Source organism: Notamacropus eugenii, chromosome 6 (genome assembly GCF_028372415.1).
Source record: "Notamacropus eugenii isolate mMacEug1 chromosome 6, mMacEug1.pri_v2, whole genome shotgun sequence".
Lineage (NCBI taxonomy): Eukaryota > Metazoa > Chordata > Mammalia > Diprotodontia > Macropodidae > Notamacropus > Notamacropus eugenii.
In genome coordinates this window covers 92,898,696-92,918,385 of record NC_092877.1, presented here as the reverse complement: position 1 = coordinate 92,918,385, position 19,690 = coordinate 92,898,696, and the positions used below count along the sequence as shown (strand labels likewise).

The 19,690-nt window shown below is 36.6% G+C and overlaps 1 protein-coding gene across 3 annotated transcripts in view; it reads right to left on the bottom strand.

The window, feature by feature from the left end:
* Positions 1-1,178: 1,178 nt before the first annotated feature.
* FAM114A1 (family with sequence similarity 114 member A1) overlaps positions 1,179-19,690 on the bottom strand; it is a 72,849-nt gene continuing 54,337 nt past the window's right edge. For all 3 annotated transcript variants that reach the window (XM_072620491.1, XM_072620492.1, XM_072620493.1), the window contains exons 9-14: positions 15,638-15,720; positions 13,507-13,668; positions 12,030-12,169; positions 9,431-9,503; positions 5,068-5,121; positions 1,179-2,598 (exon numbers count right to left, since the gene is read on the bottom strand). In XM_072620491.1, coding sequence (XP_072476592.1) covers positions 2,497-2,598; positions 5,068-5,121; positions 9,431-9,503; positions 12,030-12,169; positions 13,507-13,668; positions 15,638-15,720 — 614 coding nt within the window. In that variant the 3' untranslated portion in view covers positions 1,179-2,496. The remainder of the gene's footprint in view (positions 2,599-5,067; positions 5,122-9,430; positions 9,504-12,029; positions 12,170-13,506; positions 13,669-15,637; positions 15,721-19,690) is intronic.

The window sequence follows — 19,690 nt, the reverse complement described above, 5'->3', positions numbered from 1 at the left end:
AGCCTCTTATCAGTAGGAATATATTTTGAAGTCAAATTTTTGACTTTTAGAATGATACACCACTTTTGCAATTCCCAAAGATTTTTTTTTCTTTTCTGCATATCAGGTATTTAGGCTACATTCATTATTACCACTGAAAGTAGTCCTTGACCATGAACTTGAAAATCTAAGTAGTGAAATCTTGCTTGTGGCTACAACTTTCATTTTAAAATTTCACACTTCATTAATTTGTCTGTAAAGCTCTTTGGAGTTGCAATATCTTATATACAGTAAACATGATTCTCCATATATTCTTCTCTTGAAGTTGTAAATTTACAAAAGAGGCAAATACAAAGGTTTCATAACCCTCATACTATTCTGCAGGACGCAAGTAAAATAAAAATGTAACCTCCCAGCCTGTTTCATCATCTATAGAACAATAAGCCTACCTCAAAACATTTTGTGGTGTTAAAATGAGATCATATTTGTAAAACACTTTGTAAATCTTAAAAGCACTATATAATGCAGTTATTATGATAGAAGTTTCCCACAGAAAAGCATGTTTTTCAGAACCTATAGCAACACTTTTTTATAGTTTCCTCTTCTGAGCTTTCCAGGCCATTGTACCCTCAATACATGACGTTCTGAGGAATAGGATACTACACAACAGGCGTCTGTGAGGATGGGAGAATGTGTGGACTGGAGAAACCCTACCAGAAAGATAAATAAAGGTATATGTGTGGACAAAGGACTCCACGTAGATCTGAGAACATTTGTAAACCAGCTGAGCTCACGTTTACTGGACAGACAACTCCTGAGATAATCCTTTCTGCATTTTCAATAGATCCAAGAGGGAAGAGTGTAGACTGAATATGCAGTTACTGCTGACACTGAGCTTCATAGATGTGAGCATCCACTTGCCGTGATGACTTGTGAAGATCTTCCAACCTGCTTAAATAATATTTTATTTTTTCCCCAATTACATGTAAAAATAATTTTAAACATTCATTTTTTTTTAAGTTTTGAATTCCAAATTCTATCCTTCCCTTCCTTTTTCCCCTATACCCTCCTTGAGATGGTAAACGATTTGATATAGTTTCCTAAGGATTTTACTTATTATTCAAGTCATGTAGCATCATCTCCACATATAAATGAATTCATAAATGGATACTTTAATTTCAAAGACTATGATACTGATGTTGATTCAATTCATGTTTATTGTGTACCTTTTTTTTTTAAGGTACTGTGTTAAGTTCTGGGGATAAAAAAGCAAAATAAGTAAAATAAGACACAGTCCCTACCCTCAAGGAGCTTACAATCTGGTAAAGCTATGTTGTCATGCACTTATCAAATCAATTCAAATTTATTCAACTTAATATCTGAATAGCTAAAAATTTTTCTTACAGTAAAAAAATCATTTAACAGCTCCAGACTGATATGTTACATGTCAATTAGAAAAAAATACATAGTGAACAAGAAACTAAGTATTAAAGATAGTCTATATTTTCCTTACTTACTCTTTAATTTTTTGTAGGAATACCACTAATATTTTTGAAATTCAGTAAATATAGTAAAACTCAAATGGAAAACTCTTTGCTATTTATTACAGATCTGATTAGATCTCTTGAGTAATTAGACACAGTGTATATTGTCATAGAATTTTAGAACTGGATGGAAACTTAGAATTCATCTGGTACAAGGATTCCTAGTCTGGGGTCTGTAAATTTTTTAAAAAAATATTTTGATAATTGTGTTTCAACATAATTGATTTCCAATGTATTTTATGTATTTAAAAACATTCTGAAAATGAATCCATAAGCTTCACCAGACTGGTAGCAGAGTCCATGACACAAAAGAGGCTAAGAACCTATAATCTAGACTAATTACCTTATTTTTATGAATGAGAAGCCTGAGATTTGGAGAAATTAAGTGACTCACCCAAGGTTATACAACTGGCAGAGCCTGAATTCCACTGTATTTCAGTATCAGGTCCACTCTATTTCAGTATACTGGTAGTTTTTCCACTCTACTATACTGCCTTACAATCTAAGATGAAAATTTCATGATATATGTTTTCTACATTACAATTTAGTATGAAATTTAAGTTAATATTTTAAAAATTAATTCTTGAAGAGTGGGAAATTTGAAACTATTTGCATTTAAAGAGTTCAAGATCATGGGATCTCCTGACACAGTGTGATTTACCAATTAAAGGAATTATTTTTTATGAACGGAAATATAGTCAAGCCAACATTATTTTGAATATATGTGTGGTTTCATTTTAAATTAATATGAAGAAAATATTACTATTTGCAAAAAAAAGCTGTTCTAACAACCATATACATTAAGAAAAATGTCTTTAAACATTTATTTTCAATACTGTCTGTGCAAAACTGCTATAGTGTCCTATGATGGGCCTTCTGGAGCCAGTTTTCTTTTAAGACATCCCCTTAACCACAAACATTACAAGAATGTGGCTGTGGCTTCCTTCTACATGGTGATAGATTCTGGCAACTGTCACTGCTCCTCTTTCAAACAATTGGTTTGGATATGTGAAATCTGCAGAACAGGAAGCAACAGCTGGAAAGCATCCTGGATGTATGTTGTACTATTGGCGCCCTAATGAAGGAGGGAAAAAAAAAGTGGTTGAAGAACTATTCTTAGAGTTCAATGTTGGCATTGTCCCTTTAAATTTGATTGCTTACCACCATCTCCCCTCCCCCACATGATGCTTAATTCAATTCCTCAACCATTTTGGAATATAAACAAAAATCTAAGTACATCCTGTCTAACAGAGTCAGCTCTTGATTATGAACTCTATCAGGCAGAAAGATTTCTATAAAATGGAAAAATAATTAATACAAGCTCCTGGGAGATAGTTAAAGAATTACACATTCACTAGCCTCTATACTTAACCTCTTCCTCCATCAGTCCAATTGTCTAGAAATCAAGGCTAGGAAAATGTCTTAGTTTGCCAGCAACAAAGCAGATAGTTAACTGATCTGAGGAGGAGATCAGGAGCAAAGCCCCTGAATGTCTTGGAAGTCCCAGATAGTACCATCATCTTCATCTCCTCTGTTTTCAATTAGGATACATCATAGCTCAAGTTGCAAACCAGATTAATATCCAGTGTTAGCCCAAGGGACACTTCATGAAAAACAACAACCCTCAGACAACCCCAAAATAAAATCTCTCCTAAACTCCAAATCCAAATACTTGCAATACGAATTCATCTTTGATTTCCTAACCTTTTTTACCCTCATCTGATTTGTTACATCATACTGTCAGTGCCTTTGAGGAATGGAAAGTAGGGAAGATTTTCTTAATTTACATTACTAAACGAAAAACCAGTCAATGCCTTAGCTTAGTCTAAGACATTAGTCACATGCTAAAAATTACCTGCAATACATCTAACTGGCCTGAATATTGGCCACATTTCCTTTTCAAATCTGGCATATACAAAATCCGAATCTGAATAAAGACAAAGTGAGCAGTGGGAACAAAAATAAATAAAACATTGCTATCTGAACTGGAGAAAATTATTTTAAAATCCTTTCATTGGAAATAAACATTTTAATAGGGTAATTTGGCATGACTATTTTGGACACATTTCAAAGAGGATCTCATTTCAGGAGGGGGTTGGGACTATATTTGGGGGAAGTTTCTATTCAGACCAATAGAATATAATATTCTTCTTATTCTTCTCTTATAATATAATATATAATTCTTGTTGTTACTTTTCTGTATCTATATGAGAACAACTCAATCTTTTGGGATAAAAGAAAGGAGGAGGTAGAAAGAACTTTCAAAGTCCAACATTTTACAGATGATGAGAAAAATAATTAAGCATGATCTCCAGGAAGCACAGCTACATATGTGTAGTAAACTTTTCTGACTTACGGTATGGCAATTTAAATATCCATAGTACACATAGTATCAACATATACATTCAATGTGGCAGGGGGTATGTATGTGTGTGAAAATATATATACATATATGCACGTACACATACATATATACACATTAAACATATACATATATACGTGATATATATGACATATTTTGTACAGATACCTTCAGTTGAATTATAACAGAATTGAGAGGCAAATATATTTAGTGAAAAGATAGGTAAATTGTGTAGTCAGGAAACTTAGGTTCAAATTCTACTTTCTCCCTCTACTTTCTATGACTATGGGTTTAATCTCTCTCTCTGAGTTTCCTCTTCTCTGAATTGGGGATAAGAATATCTGTACCAGCAACTTCAAAGGGTAGTTCTGCAAACTTAAAAGCATTGTATAAATATACACTATTATCTTGTTAAAGCTCTGTAGCTCTAGGTACTTGCCTACATAATAGCTCAAATTTTCCTCATTAAAACCTTTACCTACCACAGTACAAACCAATGTGCCAGTAGAGAATTTCCAGAACTCTCTAGAGTCCACCCCCATAAATGAGGAAAGGCTGCTATATTTCCCTTATCCTCTCACACATCACAGCTCCTAGCAAGGTCACAGATGACATTGGGCTAACATTAATTTAGTAATTCTGTTACAGGAGATGATAGTTAGGGTCTGAGTCGGCGAAGAGCAGGCCTCTTGAGTTCTGTACACAGATAGACCAAGCTTGACTACTGTACCATTTTTTAAGCCAAAAGGCACCTGCCACATCTGCCGACCTGGACTGGACCTCACTGGCCAAGAGGATCCAGTGGGTGTGAAGAGAGAAAGAGTTCAGATTTTCAGGGGATCAGTCGTGAGTTTCAGAGTGCCACAGAAAACGGTAATTAACAGTGTTAAAATTAGTGTCAAACTTTACAGCACCAAGAGCCATTTGATAAGCCTAAGGCAACAGTTGCAGAAAGAAGTGCAAGGCTAGCATTTCTTTTTTACACTCAGAAATCCTTGGAAATTTAGGTATTGTTGATTTACTTCAGGATTTCCAACTAGCTGCTTGGCTGTTGATGAGATAGTGGAGAATCACAGTAACACTTTCTTCTTAAGAGAAAAGCATGGGAAATGTATCCTTCATACATGTTTCTTTTCAAAGGCCCTTTATCAAGCCATCTCCAGGTGACAGTGAGAAGCTTACCTCTAACAAAACACTGTTGATCATTGGGTTAAGGACCTCTGCCTTCTGATTGCTCTGTGAAATAAAAACACAAATCAGGTAGCTTGAAGTCTATACCACAGGCCCAAATGCACTGATATTACTGAATAGAAATCAATTTGCTTTGTTAAGGGATCATTTGTGAACCATGGACTGGTGAATCAAGAACAAGAGAGGTCCTAAGATATCACAGGAAAATATCATTTTAATGCCTCCCATCTTCCTGATAAAAAAAAATCCTGGGATGAGAATAAGAAGATCTAGAATCTAGTCCCAGCTCTGTCACTTATAAGTTATAGGACCTCAGGTAAGACACTTAACATCCCTGCGCCTTTCTTCCCTAATCTGTAAATTGGGGCTACACATCAATAATCAGTATATTTTACAGGCCTGTTGCATTTTTGAAATGTAATCTTTATTGTCAGCTTAACTGAGAAATATGTTGAAAACTATATATGATTTTAAGTTAATATTGTTCTTAGACCTGATGTTATGATTTTTAATTAAGCATTTCCATTACAGACCTTCAAAAACTATGTAGTTTATACATTAATACACAATTTGACTGAGGTCAGCAGATATTAGCTTTTATACTCTCACATATATCACAAGGTGCTAATAGTACAGTGCAAGGGATAGAGTAAATGAATAATTCATTCAATAAATATTTATGGAGTACATATCATATGTGAAGGGCCATGTACGTAAAATTATACAAGATACAGTATCTTCCCTCAAGACATTTACAATTTAATTGAGGAACTTCTAATCAAGTAAGCAAATACTTGTTGAATGATGGATATTTGACAGTATCCCTAATGTATATATGAATTGGAAGATGATACTAGTAGCTTTAGGAGTATGTTACTATACTCAAATAAAAGCCATTGCTTTCTGTGATGAGTCAAATTATTTTGATTTGATTGGGAAAGGGTAGGTCATAAAATAAAGACAGAGATAGGGGCTAGATCTACGATGTGATTGGAATAGGAAATTCCTGACATAGAGAAACTCCATCTACCAATACAGGCAACTTCTCTGCATTTTATGGTCTTAGAGAATTTCCCAGAGTGCCAAGAGGTGAAGTTACTTGCTCAAAGTAACAAAGCCAGTATGCGTCAGAGATGGGACTTAAACCCTGGTCCACATTAACAAATTATGGAAAAAATGATATGTTTGGTTATTTACTCCCTCTTCTTCTTACACTTTTTACCACCTTTGTTTATGAAGCCAAGTTACAATTGCTGAATTAGATGTGCACTACAAGGAATTAAAACATGAGTGTACTTGTGAGGGGTAGATGATAACCTTAAATAATGATGGTAACAGGATCACAAATGGGAAGGGACCTCAGGCATTACCTAGCTCATTTCTTACATGAGGAAACTGATGCAGGTTAAATGACTTGCCCAAGATCACAAAGGTAACAAGTCTGAGAAACAGCATTTGACCCAGGTCATCTGGATCCAGAGGAAATGTGCTCTGTCCACTGTATCATGAAATATGAATAGATCTTTGTTAAGATAGTGTGTTCGTCCTTCGTTGCCAAGGAAGACCATGCCATCAGAGAAATAATGACATGACTTGCACTTGACTTTGTTTTGAGTGAGGGAGGGCTGTGCAGGTCATCAGACTCACTTCTCCTCCAGAGTCATCTGAATTCAGTGACCAGATATTCATCAGGATGACTGGAGATGACCCAGGATGAGGCAGTTGGGGTTAAGAAGGTCACACAGCTAGTGAGTGTCAAGTGTCTGAGGTGAGATTTGAACTCAGATCTTCCTGACTCCTGCACTGGTGCTCTATCCACTGCACCACCTAGCTGCCCCACTGTTAAGATAGTGGCTTTCTACTAAAGAGCCTAAAGCACTTTCACTTGTCATCTGATCTATTTTTACAATGGCATAGCATTTATGAAGTGGTTACTATTCTTCCATTCTGTGGGGGGAAGGGAAAGGATCTGGAGACATAATTTCATTGGTATAGGAGACTCCTGGGTGAGAAAACTGTCTCTACTAAGGCAAATTGACCCTTTCTCTACAAGCTATAGGTTAAGAGCTATCCAGCGTACTGAAAGGTTACATGACTTGACCAGAGTAACACAGTATATTTCAGAGGCTAGAATTTAACTTATTTCTTCCTGGCTCCAAGGTTAGCTCTTTGTCCACTATGACACAGTGTGGCTCAGTGGCAAGAGAAGTAGTTTATATGTTAGAAGACCTTGGTTTTAATTCCTGGTTGTGCTGTCTATGTGACCTTGGACAAGTCCCTTTCCTTCTTTGAACCTGTTTCCTCATCCATAAAATGAAGGCGTTGGACTAGGTGGGTCTAAGGTCCTGTTGACCTTTGAAATTATTCTATCATATGGAAATAGGATGTTAGTGCCCCTAGATATTGGTGAGGCTGAGATTACAATTAGGATCTCCCCACCAGTCCACTGCTTGCTATCTATCACCACACCACTATATGAAAAAGGGAAAATAACCCAAAGGGTTTTCCTCACTGCATCTAAGATGACAGTCACAAAATTTACCCCAACACAAGAAGCTTCACATGGCAGCTGGTTACAATTATTCCAATATAGGCAAAGTAGCATATACTGCATATTATTTCTAGGGGTTCTAAAATGGAGTCTGCGGAGAAACTCTTTTCAGTAACCAGAAAATCCAGTATGATACTTGCTCTTGGTTTATTTGATTATCAATAAGCTGCTGAAATATAATCAAAATGAGGATAATAAAATGACATTGATTTTGAGAATGTACAAACAATCTGAAAGGAGTCTGGAGAGCAATATAAACCCATTAACTTCTAGTTATCAATAATGGCTGTATTTTAGGAGCTAGAAAAAACTCACAGAAACGATGACTTAAAATTCATGAATAATAACTTTACCACACAAATACCATTATACTGTGAGATGGTACTTTCATAGTAGCCACTATTTTAGATTTTTTTCCTTACTTAAAATATAAAAATCCCCCAAACTCTAACATCTTTTGCTGAAATTTATTGCCCTATAATATTTTTAATTAACATTTTATTCAGGTATGGGAAAATCTATAAAACCTAATTTTATGCATATAAAATACATAAATATTCTATTGATCTATTGTCACTATCCTTCCCCCAAAAGAATACAAGTTCCTCAAGGACAGAGGCTCTTTCACTTTTGTATTTGTATCCCCAAGACCCATTATAGTTCCTACTACACTGTAAGCATTTAATAAATGCCTGTTGATTGGTTGATATGATAGTTAGAGAACTACAGAAGATGATAAATGGTCATTTGCCTACTGGACTGTGAAATAATTTGTATAGGGTCATTAACAAACTGGGGAATATAAAGAATTGGTGAAAATAAAGAAACCAACCAAGCATGACTATAAAGCAATGAGGCTGTATTTTTCCTGTGGTTTGTAAACTGGCTCTGAAGGCCAATCCAAAGCAGAAGAAGCAGTAAAAACATAGCAAAGAAAAGTATTCAGATGAAATAAAAAGTAAATGACATTAAAGAGGAATCCATGGACCTCAGACCATAGAATGAGGAAAGTAAGCTCTGCAAAGGTTAAATAATTTGCCCAATCATGTAACTAGCTACAATAGTAGCCAGGCCAGAACAAGAATTCCTGTGCCCTGACGCCCAATTCATTTTTTCTTATGAGTTTATATGTTGCCATGGAAAGAGATAAATTTGGAGACAGAATAAATCTGGATCCAGATCCCAATTCTGACATTTACCTATTATGGGAGTGACTTCTGGTAAGTTAGTTGATCTCTCTAAGCCTAATTTTTCTCATCTGCAAACTGAGGATAATATGACATGTAGTACTTATGTTGTAGGGTTGTTGTGATGAGAGCACCTTGTAAACCTCACAATGTTATACAATGTGAAGGATTATTACCTGCCATACCACTCGCATGGCCTCATTACAGAGAAAACTACTAACCCAGTTTTTCTAAACTGAATTTTAGAAGTATTATTTGGTTAAATCTTGTTGGAGGCATAAATTTTGGTCTTGCAACCTCACCACTCCTCTCATTCCGTTACAAATACACCTTACCATTTATATATCCAGGATAAATCAATACCAGGAAGTATGGTGCCATCAATAGAGATTTGGCCTTAGAGTCAGGAAGGCCTAGTTTCAAGTCCCAGTTCAACCATACTGGCAACAGGACTGGGTAAATCACTTATGTTCTCAGTGTCTCCAGGTAACTCTACAGGACTTTTAAGTTGTATGACAGTTGTAGATTCACATTAGTGCAGGGGGCACCTAACTCTCGTGAAGTCACAGGACCCCATCCCCCTTCTCCCTATAAAAAAAAATTATTATACTCTTACCCCAGTGGTGGTTAAAAAATCAGAAAACTTCTTAGATAAGGAGGCCACTTCATTACACATTGCATTGGTTAATCTGAAGGAAAAACACATGAGACCATTAGATTATTTTAAAGTTAATTTAAAAAAAATCAAAATGCTGAGATTATTATCTAAAAAGTATTAGATTCCATCTTGCCATTGGAGATATGTTCTTCATGGAGTTCTGGCCATCTAGAGGTTTACTATGGATTTTGGCTTATTTTAACATAAATATTATAAAAATACATTTTGATTTAGATGCATTTGCCCCATTGAAGTGGGAGAGAAGGTTGGTATATTCACTTGCTGATATTATTTGCTATGGGGATTAGAGTGGTGGGGAGGTGTGATAATACTCTGGTGATAATATTCTGTCCTATCATTCATTATAAAGGACACACTTCTGATGTGTATAAAACATGATTATATTCCATAATTGATGTTATTTTTTACTGTGTACCCATTTTTTCCTTTCAAAGAAATCTTTTTCTTAAGGAATGGGCTCCAGTCAAGAGAGGTAGCCCCTTTGATAAGTGAGCAAGGCACCTTGGAGGTGAGACAAGAGGTACCATGTGCCAGCTGAGTCACATCATTGTCACTAACTTAACCATTATCTCTCTTCAGGCTCAAATGGAGAAAGCCAAGGACCTTGAGGATAAGAGCCCTAGGAAGAACAGACACCCTTTAGACTATTGGCCCTGATTCCAGCCCAGTCCCCACAGCTATCATCCAGGAAAGCATGCCTTTGGGGGACTAGGAGAGCTATCCTCACCCACTATCACCCATGGGACAGGCAAGCCAGTCTAGCTGAGACATCGCGGTACCTTGAAGGGGAGATAGGAATCCACATCTGCCAGAAAAGTCAAACCACCATTGCCACTGTCACCACTTTGACCACTACTACTTCCTCTCCCATCTGAATGGAAATAGCCCAGGATACTGAGTATAAGGACCCAGGTAATAGCACTGCTTCCTCATTCCTTAATTCCTGCCAATACCACCATTCCTATGTCCAGACAGGCTCCTTCCTGCATTTGTCATCCAGGGAAGCAAACCCTGTGACTTGGCAACTGCTTCTGCATATGCCAAAGCACTCAGGGGACATAGCTATGAAGACCCAGAGAAGAATGTTCTAGCACCAAAATCCTTGGCACTGTTGGCTCAAAACCAGAAACTAGTAAGGTTAAATTAATGGAAAAGATGCTAAGGAAACGCTAAGGAAATGCTAAGGAAATTTGTTTTGCTACTGAAACCTAAGACCACTGGACTTTCCATCTGACTTACTTCTGCAACCTCATCCATGTGTTGCTTTCTGCATTAGAATGTGAGGATCTTGAAATCCAAGACTGTCTTAATTTTTTTTTTGTATCCTCAGCAGTGCTTTACAAAGAGTAAGCTCTTAATAAATACCTTTTTAAAAATTAATTCATCCACTCATACAGGTAATTATGGGGTTGCTACACCTGCTTATAGCACTTATACACATTCTGAGGAAGATGAGATGGTGGTTGCTGCCAAGGCAGAGGGTTTATTGGCTGTGCATTTTCCAGAGGATCCATTCTGACTGTGTGTGGTATTTGAGGAGGCTTCCCCATGCTCCTTAAATGTGGAAGCTGATTGCTATCACATAGGCAGAATCAACGGAGACTTTCTAATAGTGGCTAGGAGACCAAATCATTGTCTCAGAGTAGTCTAAGTTGGAGACTGGAAAGTTTGGGGAATTTTCAAGAAAGGGGAAAGGACAACATTGCCCTGAAGTTCCCTGAGATAAAGAACTACTTCATTTATTTTGTTTTGGTATTTTTAGTACCCAGCACAGTACCATGCACACAATAAGCACTTAACAAATGATTGTTGACTTTATTTGACGTTGTATACCCCTAGAAGAATACAGAAGTGAGGGCTGGGATGATGTCCTTTATCTCACAACATGCAGCACATGAAGAGTAAAAGCACATTTAGTAAATATTGAATAGAATTGAATCACACTGTGAGTGAAATGAACTGTCTTGGTGAGTTGTAAAGGAGGGACAAGGGACACTTCTACTGTCTAGCTTAAGACAATTTGTAGGTCCTTTCCTTTGGCTCCCTTGAATGTCTTAACTAATGACTGGCCAAGAGTAACACAATGGGGCTGACTCATCAACCAAGAATCTGGGGATGGAATCTGCTGGAAACTGACATGAAAATCTGCGTACTCTGGTGGATTTTGCCATTCCAGCCGTAAGACTAAGTTAAGGGAGTGAGTTCTCAATTTCTTTGTTGAAAACTTATGATGCCTGCATTTCAAAGCATCTCATCTCCTGAAACAATAAGTGATGTTGTAAATATGGCCAAGATCACGTCTTCTAAGATACTCCAGGTAATCTTGATGTAGTAACTCCTGGAAGACAGCTATTATTTCTTATTTCCTCATTGCATTTCCTATGGAATTGCTATAAGCATTTATTTTCACAGCAAAATGGAGCTTTGTTGATATAGGATGTTAATTTTTATGAACCTTGAGATGATGATGGGAAAAATACCAAACTGTTACAAAAGGCACTGAAAATTTTAAAAAAATAATTAAAGTTACATTTACTTTGTAAGAACTTTTGCTTGGTCCTGGGCTGGTTTTTCTACTTCTTGCCCATGAAGAATTAGCTCTGCTACCTTATGAAGTTGTTCAATACAGCGCGCAGTTACTTCAGCAAGACTTTCAATCGATAACATGTACACTTCCTGTAATGAAATGACAAATAAGTAGCATAAATATTCGGGTGGAGTCTGAGAGACTACTATTCATATTGAGCCCAGGGACAACACAAAATAAAACTTTGACACTTTGAATGATGAATTTCTAGAACTGACTGAATATTATCTGGTATAGCCTCCTGAAATACCATGAGAAATTATAAAACTATTTACATGTAGAAATACCAGTAATTTGAACTGGAAATATTGTCCTTGGTGTTATCAAACTGAAAAATTATTTCACCTTAAAATATTTATATTTCACAGCACCAAAAAATGGTTCAACAACAGAACTTGATATGATTTTATCGGAAGAAACGACATTAAAGAATCAGCATTACTATCTGCTTTGCCACTGCAACCTAAAAAATCATAAGACTTTTCCATCTGGCTTGCAACTGAAATCTTCCATGTATTATTATGCCCCTTACAATATGAGCTCCTTGAGCACAGGGATTGTCTTACTTTTCTACTTGTATCTCCAGCTCTTTAGCATAGTGCTTTGCATATATTAAGCACTTAATAAATTCTTTATCAATTCATTCACTTTTCAATAGGTTTGCAAGCTCATACAAGTGTGAGTACTTGCTTCTCTATGGAGATTGTAATCCATCCATGAATTTTCATCTTCTGCATCCATGTTCTCTTGCAAAAATTTCATTGAATAAATTATTACCTTCAACATTTAAGTACAGTATTAAATAATTATGGTAAATAAGGACATTGAAGACTATGCTACATTATTTATAATGTATAAAAGACATATGTGATATTTTATAACAATTAACTTGTGTACAAAATTGGACCTTTCCTTGAGGGTAAAATTATTATGTCCTTAATACAAAAATATTTTTCCTTTACAATTCTCATAAATCCATGAAGAAACTATCAAACTTATAAGAATATGCAAATTGACTTACCCTAAGAAATTTGTTATATATTTATGAAATTGCTACAGTTTCTTGGAATGGTGAAAAAAACAACATTATCATAACTTAAAATAAGAAGTGTTGATTCCAAAAGTTGTTGTTCAGTTGTTTATCAGTCATTTGCAACTTTTCATCACCCCATGATTTTCTTGGCAAAGACACTGGGGTGGTTTGCCATTTCCTTCTCCAGGTCATTTTATAGATGAGGAAACTGAGGCAAACAGGGTTAAGTGACTTGCCCAGGGTCACACAGCTAGTAAGTGTCTGAGGCCAAATCTGAACTCAGAATGAGGAGACTTCCTGACTAAAAGTCCAATATTCTATCCACTGCGTCACCAAGCTGCTCAATAGATTAACACAAGATAACTGTTTAAAGGATAGAAAAGTTATGTTTACCTCTAGTGTCTTGGTTTTCTTTTCTTCTCCTTTATTTTCATGTTCAGGGACTTTAGGATTCTCTCCTTCATCATCTAGAGTTTTCTCCACTGGCTGTTCTACCACATCAACTGATGTCACAGGTTGAGCTTCTTCCACCCAGTCATGAGCCTTTTTTCTAGCCTATAGTCATCCCCACCCAAAGAAATATATTTACATTGTGAGAATGGAAGATGATGAGCTGCTGTTAAACACAAAGAGGTAGACAAAAATTCATTCAGCCTAATTCTCCAAACCCTACTCTAGAAGTCAGGATGTAACAAATCATTGGAGGGCAGTCCTCAAGGGCACACATACCAGATTCTTTTACTTCTTTAAAACATTCCTTTGAGACTTTGGAAGGAAAGATTTATTTCCTTTTAGGCTTCATTGTTTCCTAACATTTCCATAGCATATGTTAGTAAATAGTATACAACTGGGGAGAATATTGTGTTTTAAAAAGGAAAAAAGTTAATAACAATTACATTTATTTTTAAAGAACTTTTACCACCCTCTGGGCTGGCTCTCCTGTTTCTTGCCCCATGAAGAAACAATTCTGTTGCTTTATGAAGTTGTTCAATACAATGTACAGAATAAAGAAAAGTGAACATGTCAAAAGAAGGAAATCAGAATGGAACAAAATGATCTGTAGAGACTCAAGGACTCACAAAACCCCCAACAGTTACGTAAGAAGACCATTTGTGGTTTTATTAATTTAGGCAACTCCCAGGTGGGAAACTGCCCCCACTGATGCAGTTAGGTAAGTCATCTGTAACTTGCAGCCTTAGAGTTGCCTGTGTGTGCTCAGAATGCAAATGACTTTGTCATGATCACTCATCTGTTATATCCCAGAGCCAGGACCGGAACCCAGGTTTTTCTGATTCTAAGGTCAATCTTCTATTAACAAATTATACTGCCTCTAGAACTAAGATATAATAAAGTAAAAATGATGGGCACATCCAAAAAAGTAAAACGCAAATATGGCTGTTTTTTCCTTTCCCTGGCCAAATATTTTTTAAAATTAGCCCTTTAAAAAAAAATCAAGCAGAAATTTAGCCATGGTCACTACTGAAGAAAATTTCCTTATCGGACAGATCTCATGAAGCTGCTAATGTTTCATGAGCCTAATAATATCTGTCAGAGAAGACGAATAATGGCTCAGAGGCTTTTGTACTCATGGACTTTCTTTTCAAGGAGAGGTAAAATTTTTTTGTTGAAGTTCTAGGGCCAGATCACTCTTCCTTGTATTCTTGAGAGTCATCTAAATCATGCCTGGCCTTAGCTACTCCCCCTCAACCCAACCCCTACTATCCGTTTGGGTAGAGGGTGTAGATGAAGGAGGAAATTTCTAGGCTCTTTGAAGTCCTGGAGCTTCTAGAAGTGATGCCTGATGAAGAAATCACTGACTTAGCATCTTTTTCCTCATTTCCTTACTCACTTAGCTGAAGGAAATAAAAACAAAGAAATAAATAGATGAATGAAGAGAGAGAGAAGAAGGAAGGGAGGAAGAAAAAGAAAGGGGTAAAAAGAGAAGAAAGGAAGAGAGGCGAGAGGGAAAAAAGAAAGGAAAGAAGCAAAGAAAAATATACAAACAATTAGATTAAATAAAGTTGAAATGGTAATGATCTAGAAAATATTTAAATTTTTGTCAGATGTATCTACTCAGTAAAAAAGTTCCTCAGTGGGAGTAAACCTCCAAACAATTATAACATTAACCCAGAATCACAGAATGAAAGAGGTGGAAGACACCCTGGAGTTAGCCTAGGCCAGGTTCTGGTCTCAGAATGCCTTTATACTCAAAAATTATTGAGGACTGTCTCCACACTGCTCCCTCAGAGAGCTTTTGTTTATGTGGATTATATCTATTGATATTTGCCATGTCAGAAATTAAAACAGATAAATTTAAAAATATTAATTTGTTAATTAATTTACAAAGCAAACCCATAATATTCCATTATATGTTTTCCTATTTAAATAGTACCCATTGAACTCAATATCCTGCCCTGCCCTCATATGATAAAACCAGGCTACTGATATTCTGGGTTTTTTTAAAGGACCTCTGGGATATAACTAAAGTAAGATTTTTATTCAAAATGATTTTGATATGACCAACCTTGTTGAGTTTGTCAGGAGTCGCTGCAACATGTAATTCAAAGAGAAGTTCTGTCAGCATGCTAACAAATTCTCCTTTTTCCTCTACAAGTGGAAACAGAAAAAGGCAGAAATCAGAAACAGCTTACTATTCTCCTTTCTGAGTGCAGGGACTCCCTGTAACTTTATGTTAGGACAAAGGCAAATAAATTGGCATCTGCAACAACTTTCCCTCCTGCTGCTGGGTGAATTTTCCCTCTTTTGACTTTGAAGTGAGCAAAGCAATTTTCCCAGTAGAGCAGTAATGGATAGAAAATTATCACAGTTACGCCGTGATAGGCTTTGCCTGTGGACTGTACTAATAGTCTGGAAAATGTCCTTTCTCAGGGCTCTGTGACCTAGAAATGACTTAGTTGCACATTAGGACATCATTATATCAGTCATATATAGAAGGCTTAGGGATTCCTTTTAAGGTGATATTTGGCTCTTTCAAATCAAACGCTTTTTCATAATCAACAAACAATAAACACAGTGGGAACTCGTATTCCTTAGATTTCTTTTCCAATTGTCTACTGTTAATGCTACAGTGTACTATAGAATAATAGGGCTTGGAAAAACCTGCCTGCTCCCTACTAATACCCTAATAAAGGATGTGTCTGCTGGGCATGTAGATGAATCTCAAATCAATTTCATATGAATGGAAAAGTAGGCATATGGGTCATTAACTGTTGATGGTTTCTCAGTCACATTTTTCAGTATTAAGGAAGAAGCATTTTTATAGCACCTACCACATGCTAGCCACTGTGCTAAGGACTTTTTACAAATATTATTTCATTTCATCTTTACCAATAACCCTGCAAAATAGGAGCTATTATTATCCCCAATTTACCATTGAGAAAACTGAGGCAAACACAGGTTAAGTGACTTGCCTAGGGTCACAAGCTAGAAAGTATCTGATGCTGGATTTGAACTTAGGTCTTCTTGACTCCAGGCCCAGATATCCATCCATTGTGCCATCTGGTATTAACAAGGTCTGACTTGTCCATGATTTTTGGTGTCTTCCCTTCCTTAGATATTTAATTACTCAATCCCTTAATGCCTTCCTGATTATGTTTCCTCCAGCATGGATCTCCTATATGTACAATTGGTTTCAATCAGGATGCTTTTCTGGTTTTTATTCCCATTAATGCATTCTTGCCTGTATTAGCATGGGGGGAGGGGTCTGGGGACAATTAGGTTAGAATCCACATGTACTGACTCTACTATTCTTGATGGTGAAAATGGTTATAAAAACCTTAGCAGATAATTTCCATTCTTCTTCTGTCTTCTACCTTCATTTTTTGCCCTTCAATGATCTAGTGATGACATCTTTTAGTTGGGTCTTTCATAAAGCTTTTTTTAAACTAGTTTTGCCTTACTTGACCCTGCTTCATAAAGTGACATTGCTTATTATCTTCCATTATCTTTTCCTATGAGATTTTTACAAAAATTTCTGATTTTAAACTGTTAGTATTTTTCACTGTCAAGTCCTTACTGACTAAGGTGCTTTTTAGGCTCTTTGGGTCCCTTCAAATGTCCCTTCAGTTGATTGCCTCCTCCTAAATATTATCTCCTCTCCAGAGTTTCATGACATTGGTTCCTTCTGGGGCTCCTCCTACCTGATGGACCACTCAGTACTCAGCCTCCTTTGCTGGTTCTTCATAAAGGTCATGTCCACTAACCATTAGTGTCACCTAAAGCTCTGTCTTGAGCATTCTTCTTTTCACTCTTTTACAATGTCTCACTTGGTGAGCTCATAAGAGGTGATACAACAAGGGAAGAAGGATCCAAGAGAAGAAGACAGTGCAGAAGGTACTACCTCACACCAATCAGATTGGCTAACATGACAAACCAGGAAGATGATCAAAGCTGGAGAAGATGTGGGAGAGTTGGAACACTAATTCATTGTTAGTGGAGCTGTGAGCTGATCCAACCATTCTGGAAATTTTGAACTATGCCCAAAGGGCTACAAAAATGTGCATACCCTTTGATCCAGCCATATCGCTTCTAGGACTGTATCCCAAAGAGATGATAAAAATGGGAAAAGGTCCCACATGTACAAAAATATTTATAGCAGCACTCTTTGTGATGGCCAAAAACTGGAAATCAAGGGGATGCCCATCAATTGGGGAATGGCTGAAGAAGTTGTAAATGAATGTAATGGAATACTATTGTGCTACAAGAAATGATGAACAGGAAGACTTCAGACACGCCTGAAAGGACTTATATGATCTGATGCTGAGTGAAAGGAGCAGAACCAGGAGAACTTTGTACACAGCAACAACCACAGAGCGTGAGGATTTTTTCTGATAGACTTAGTCCTTCATAGCAATGCAAGGACCTAAAAAATTCCCAATGAACTTGAGGCAAAATGCCTTTCATATTCAGAGAAAGAACTATGGAATTGGATCGCAGAATGAAGCAGACCATTTTCTCTGGTGTTATGTTTTGTTTTGTTTTATACTTTCTCCCATTCACTTTAATTCTATGCAACATGACTAAGGTGCAAATGTATTTAATAAGAATGTAGGTATAGAACCTATACAAGATTCCATACCATCTCAGAGAGGGAAAGGGAAAATATCTAAGATATATGGAAGCAAATGTAGAAAACAGAAAACAAATAAAATAATTATAAAAAATGAAAACAAAAGGAAACAGTGCAAAATGGAAATGGCTAATTATGGGATTGAGATTGGAAAGTCAGATCAGGAACTAGTTGCCTGGGAAAGTACTGAGGGGTAAAGAGATTGGAAGTCTTGATGAGAGTCAAGAAAAGGTTTAGGAGGAGGGAGGCATAGGTAGAAATGGAATAATAAATAGGAGGTAATGGCTTGATAGAATAAATAGATAGGTAAACAGAATGTCAGATTTTCTAATTAAGGAATTGGAACGCTTATTGGCACCAATAAGAATCAGCATGTAGCCATCCCTCTGTGAGGATGAGGGAGAGTGAAATTTATGGCATAAATCATGGGATTTATGGCAGCTGAGGAACTGGGAGACAAAAGGGTTTGAGAGAGCATCAATGTGAATTTTAAAGAACCCTAATAGAAAGGCAGGAGTTAGGGAAGAGAGGAAGCTGATAATCCACATGCTGAACTCCTTTGAGAAAAGAGGGAAACTGACCTCAGCGTACAGCCGTCCGTTGGTTAAGTCCTGTCAATTCTTCCTAAACATCCCTCATGTTGGAATATTGTATTAATGCCCTAACTAGTCTCCTCATTTCAGGTTCTCTAGTCAACCCATCCTAGATGTTCTTAACAAAGTAACTTTCTTATAATAACGTTCTATGATGTTATCTTCCTATTTAGAATCCTTCAATATCTTTCCATTGCTTACCAAAGTCCAAACATTATGACATTCAATGCCCTCTAACATCTTGCCTAACCTGCCTTTCCAGTCTTACTTCCCACTATTATCCTTTATTCACCTAAACTTGTCCACTCTCTATTTCCTGAAGAGGCTTTGTGCTTGTCATATATCAAAATCACAGACAAGATGTATGGAACTTAACATTTTATCAATTGTTAATCAGTCTTTGATAATAGTATCAACTTTAGGTAGTGGCAAGAGACCATGCATTGTATCCACAGCATTAAAAAAAGAAGAATATTCTCCTTCTAAATGATGGTTTAAAAGAAACACGCATAGATCTACACTTCCACAAGAGAAGCAATGGGTTCTATTTCCATTAGATTGTGGTACTCCTTGAGGGCAGAGACTTGCCTTTTGCATTCCCAAGGTTTACCACAGTGTCTGGCACATGGGAGGTGCTTAATAATGGTTAGTCTCCTTGATGCCTAAATCTCTTCGGAGAAGTAGAATGGTTAAGGAAGTACTAACTCTTTTAGGTCATTACAGTGGCCTACATCTTATACAATTCCATTACAAATAAATGATAGAAACCTCTTAGTCTTGCATTTTTAAAAACTGAGCAAAAAAAAACTCACTTAAGAACATCCTAATGCTTAAATGCATAACTTGAATTCATTCTACAAGAAAAATCCCACCTTTCCCAAAAGAAAATTCCCCA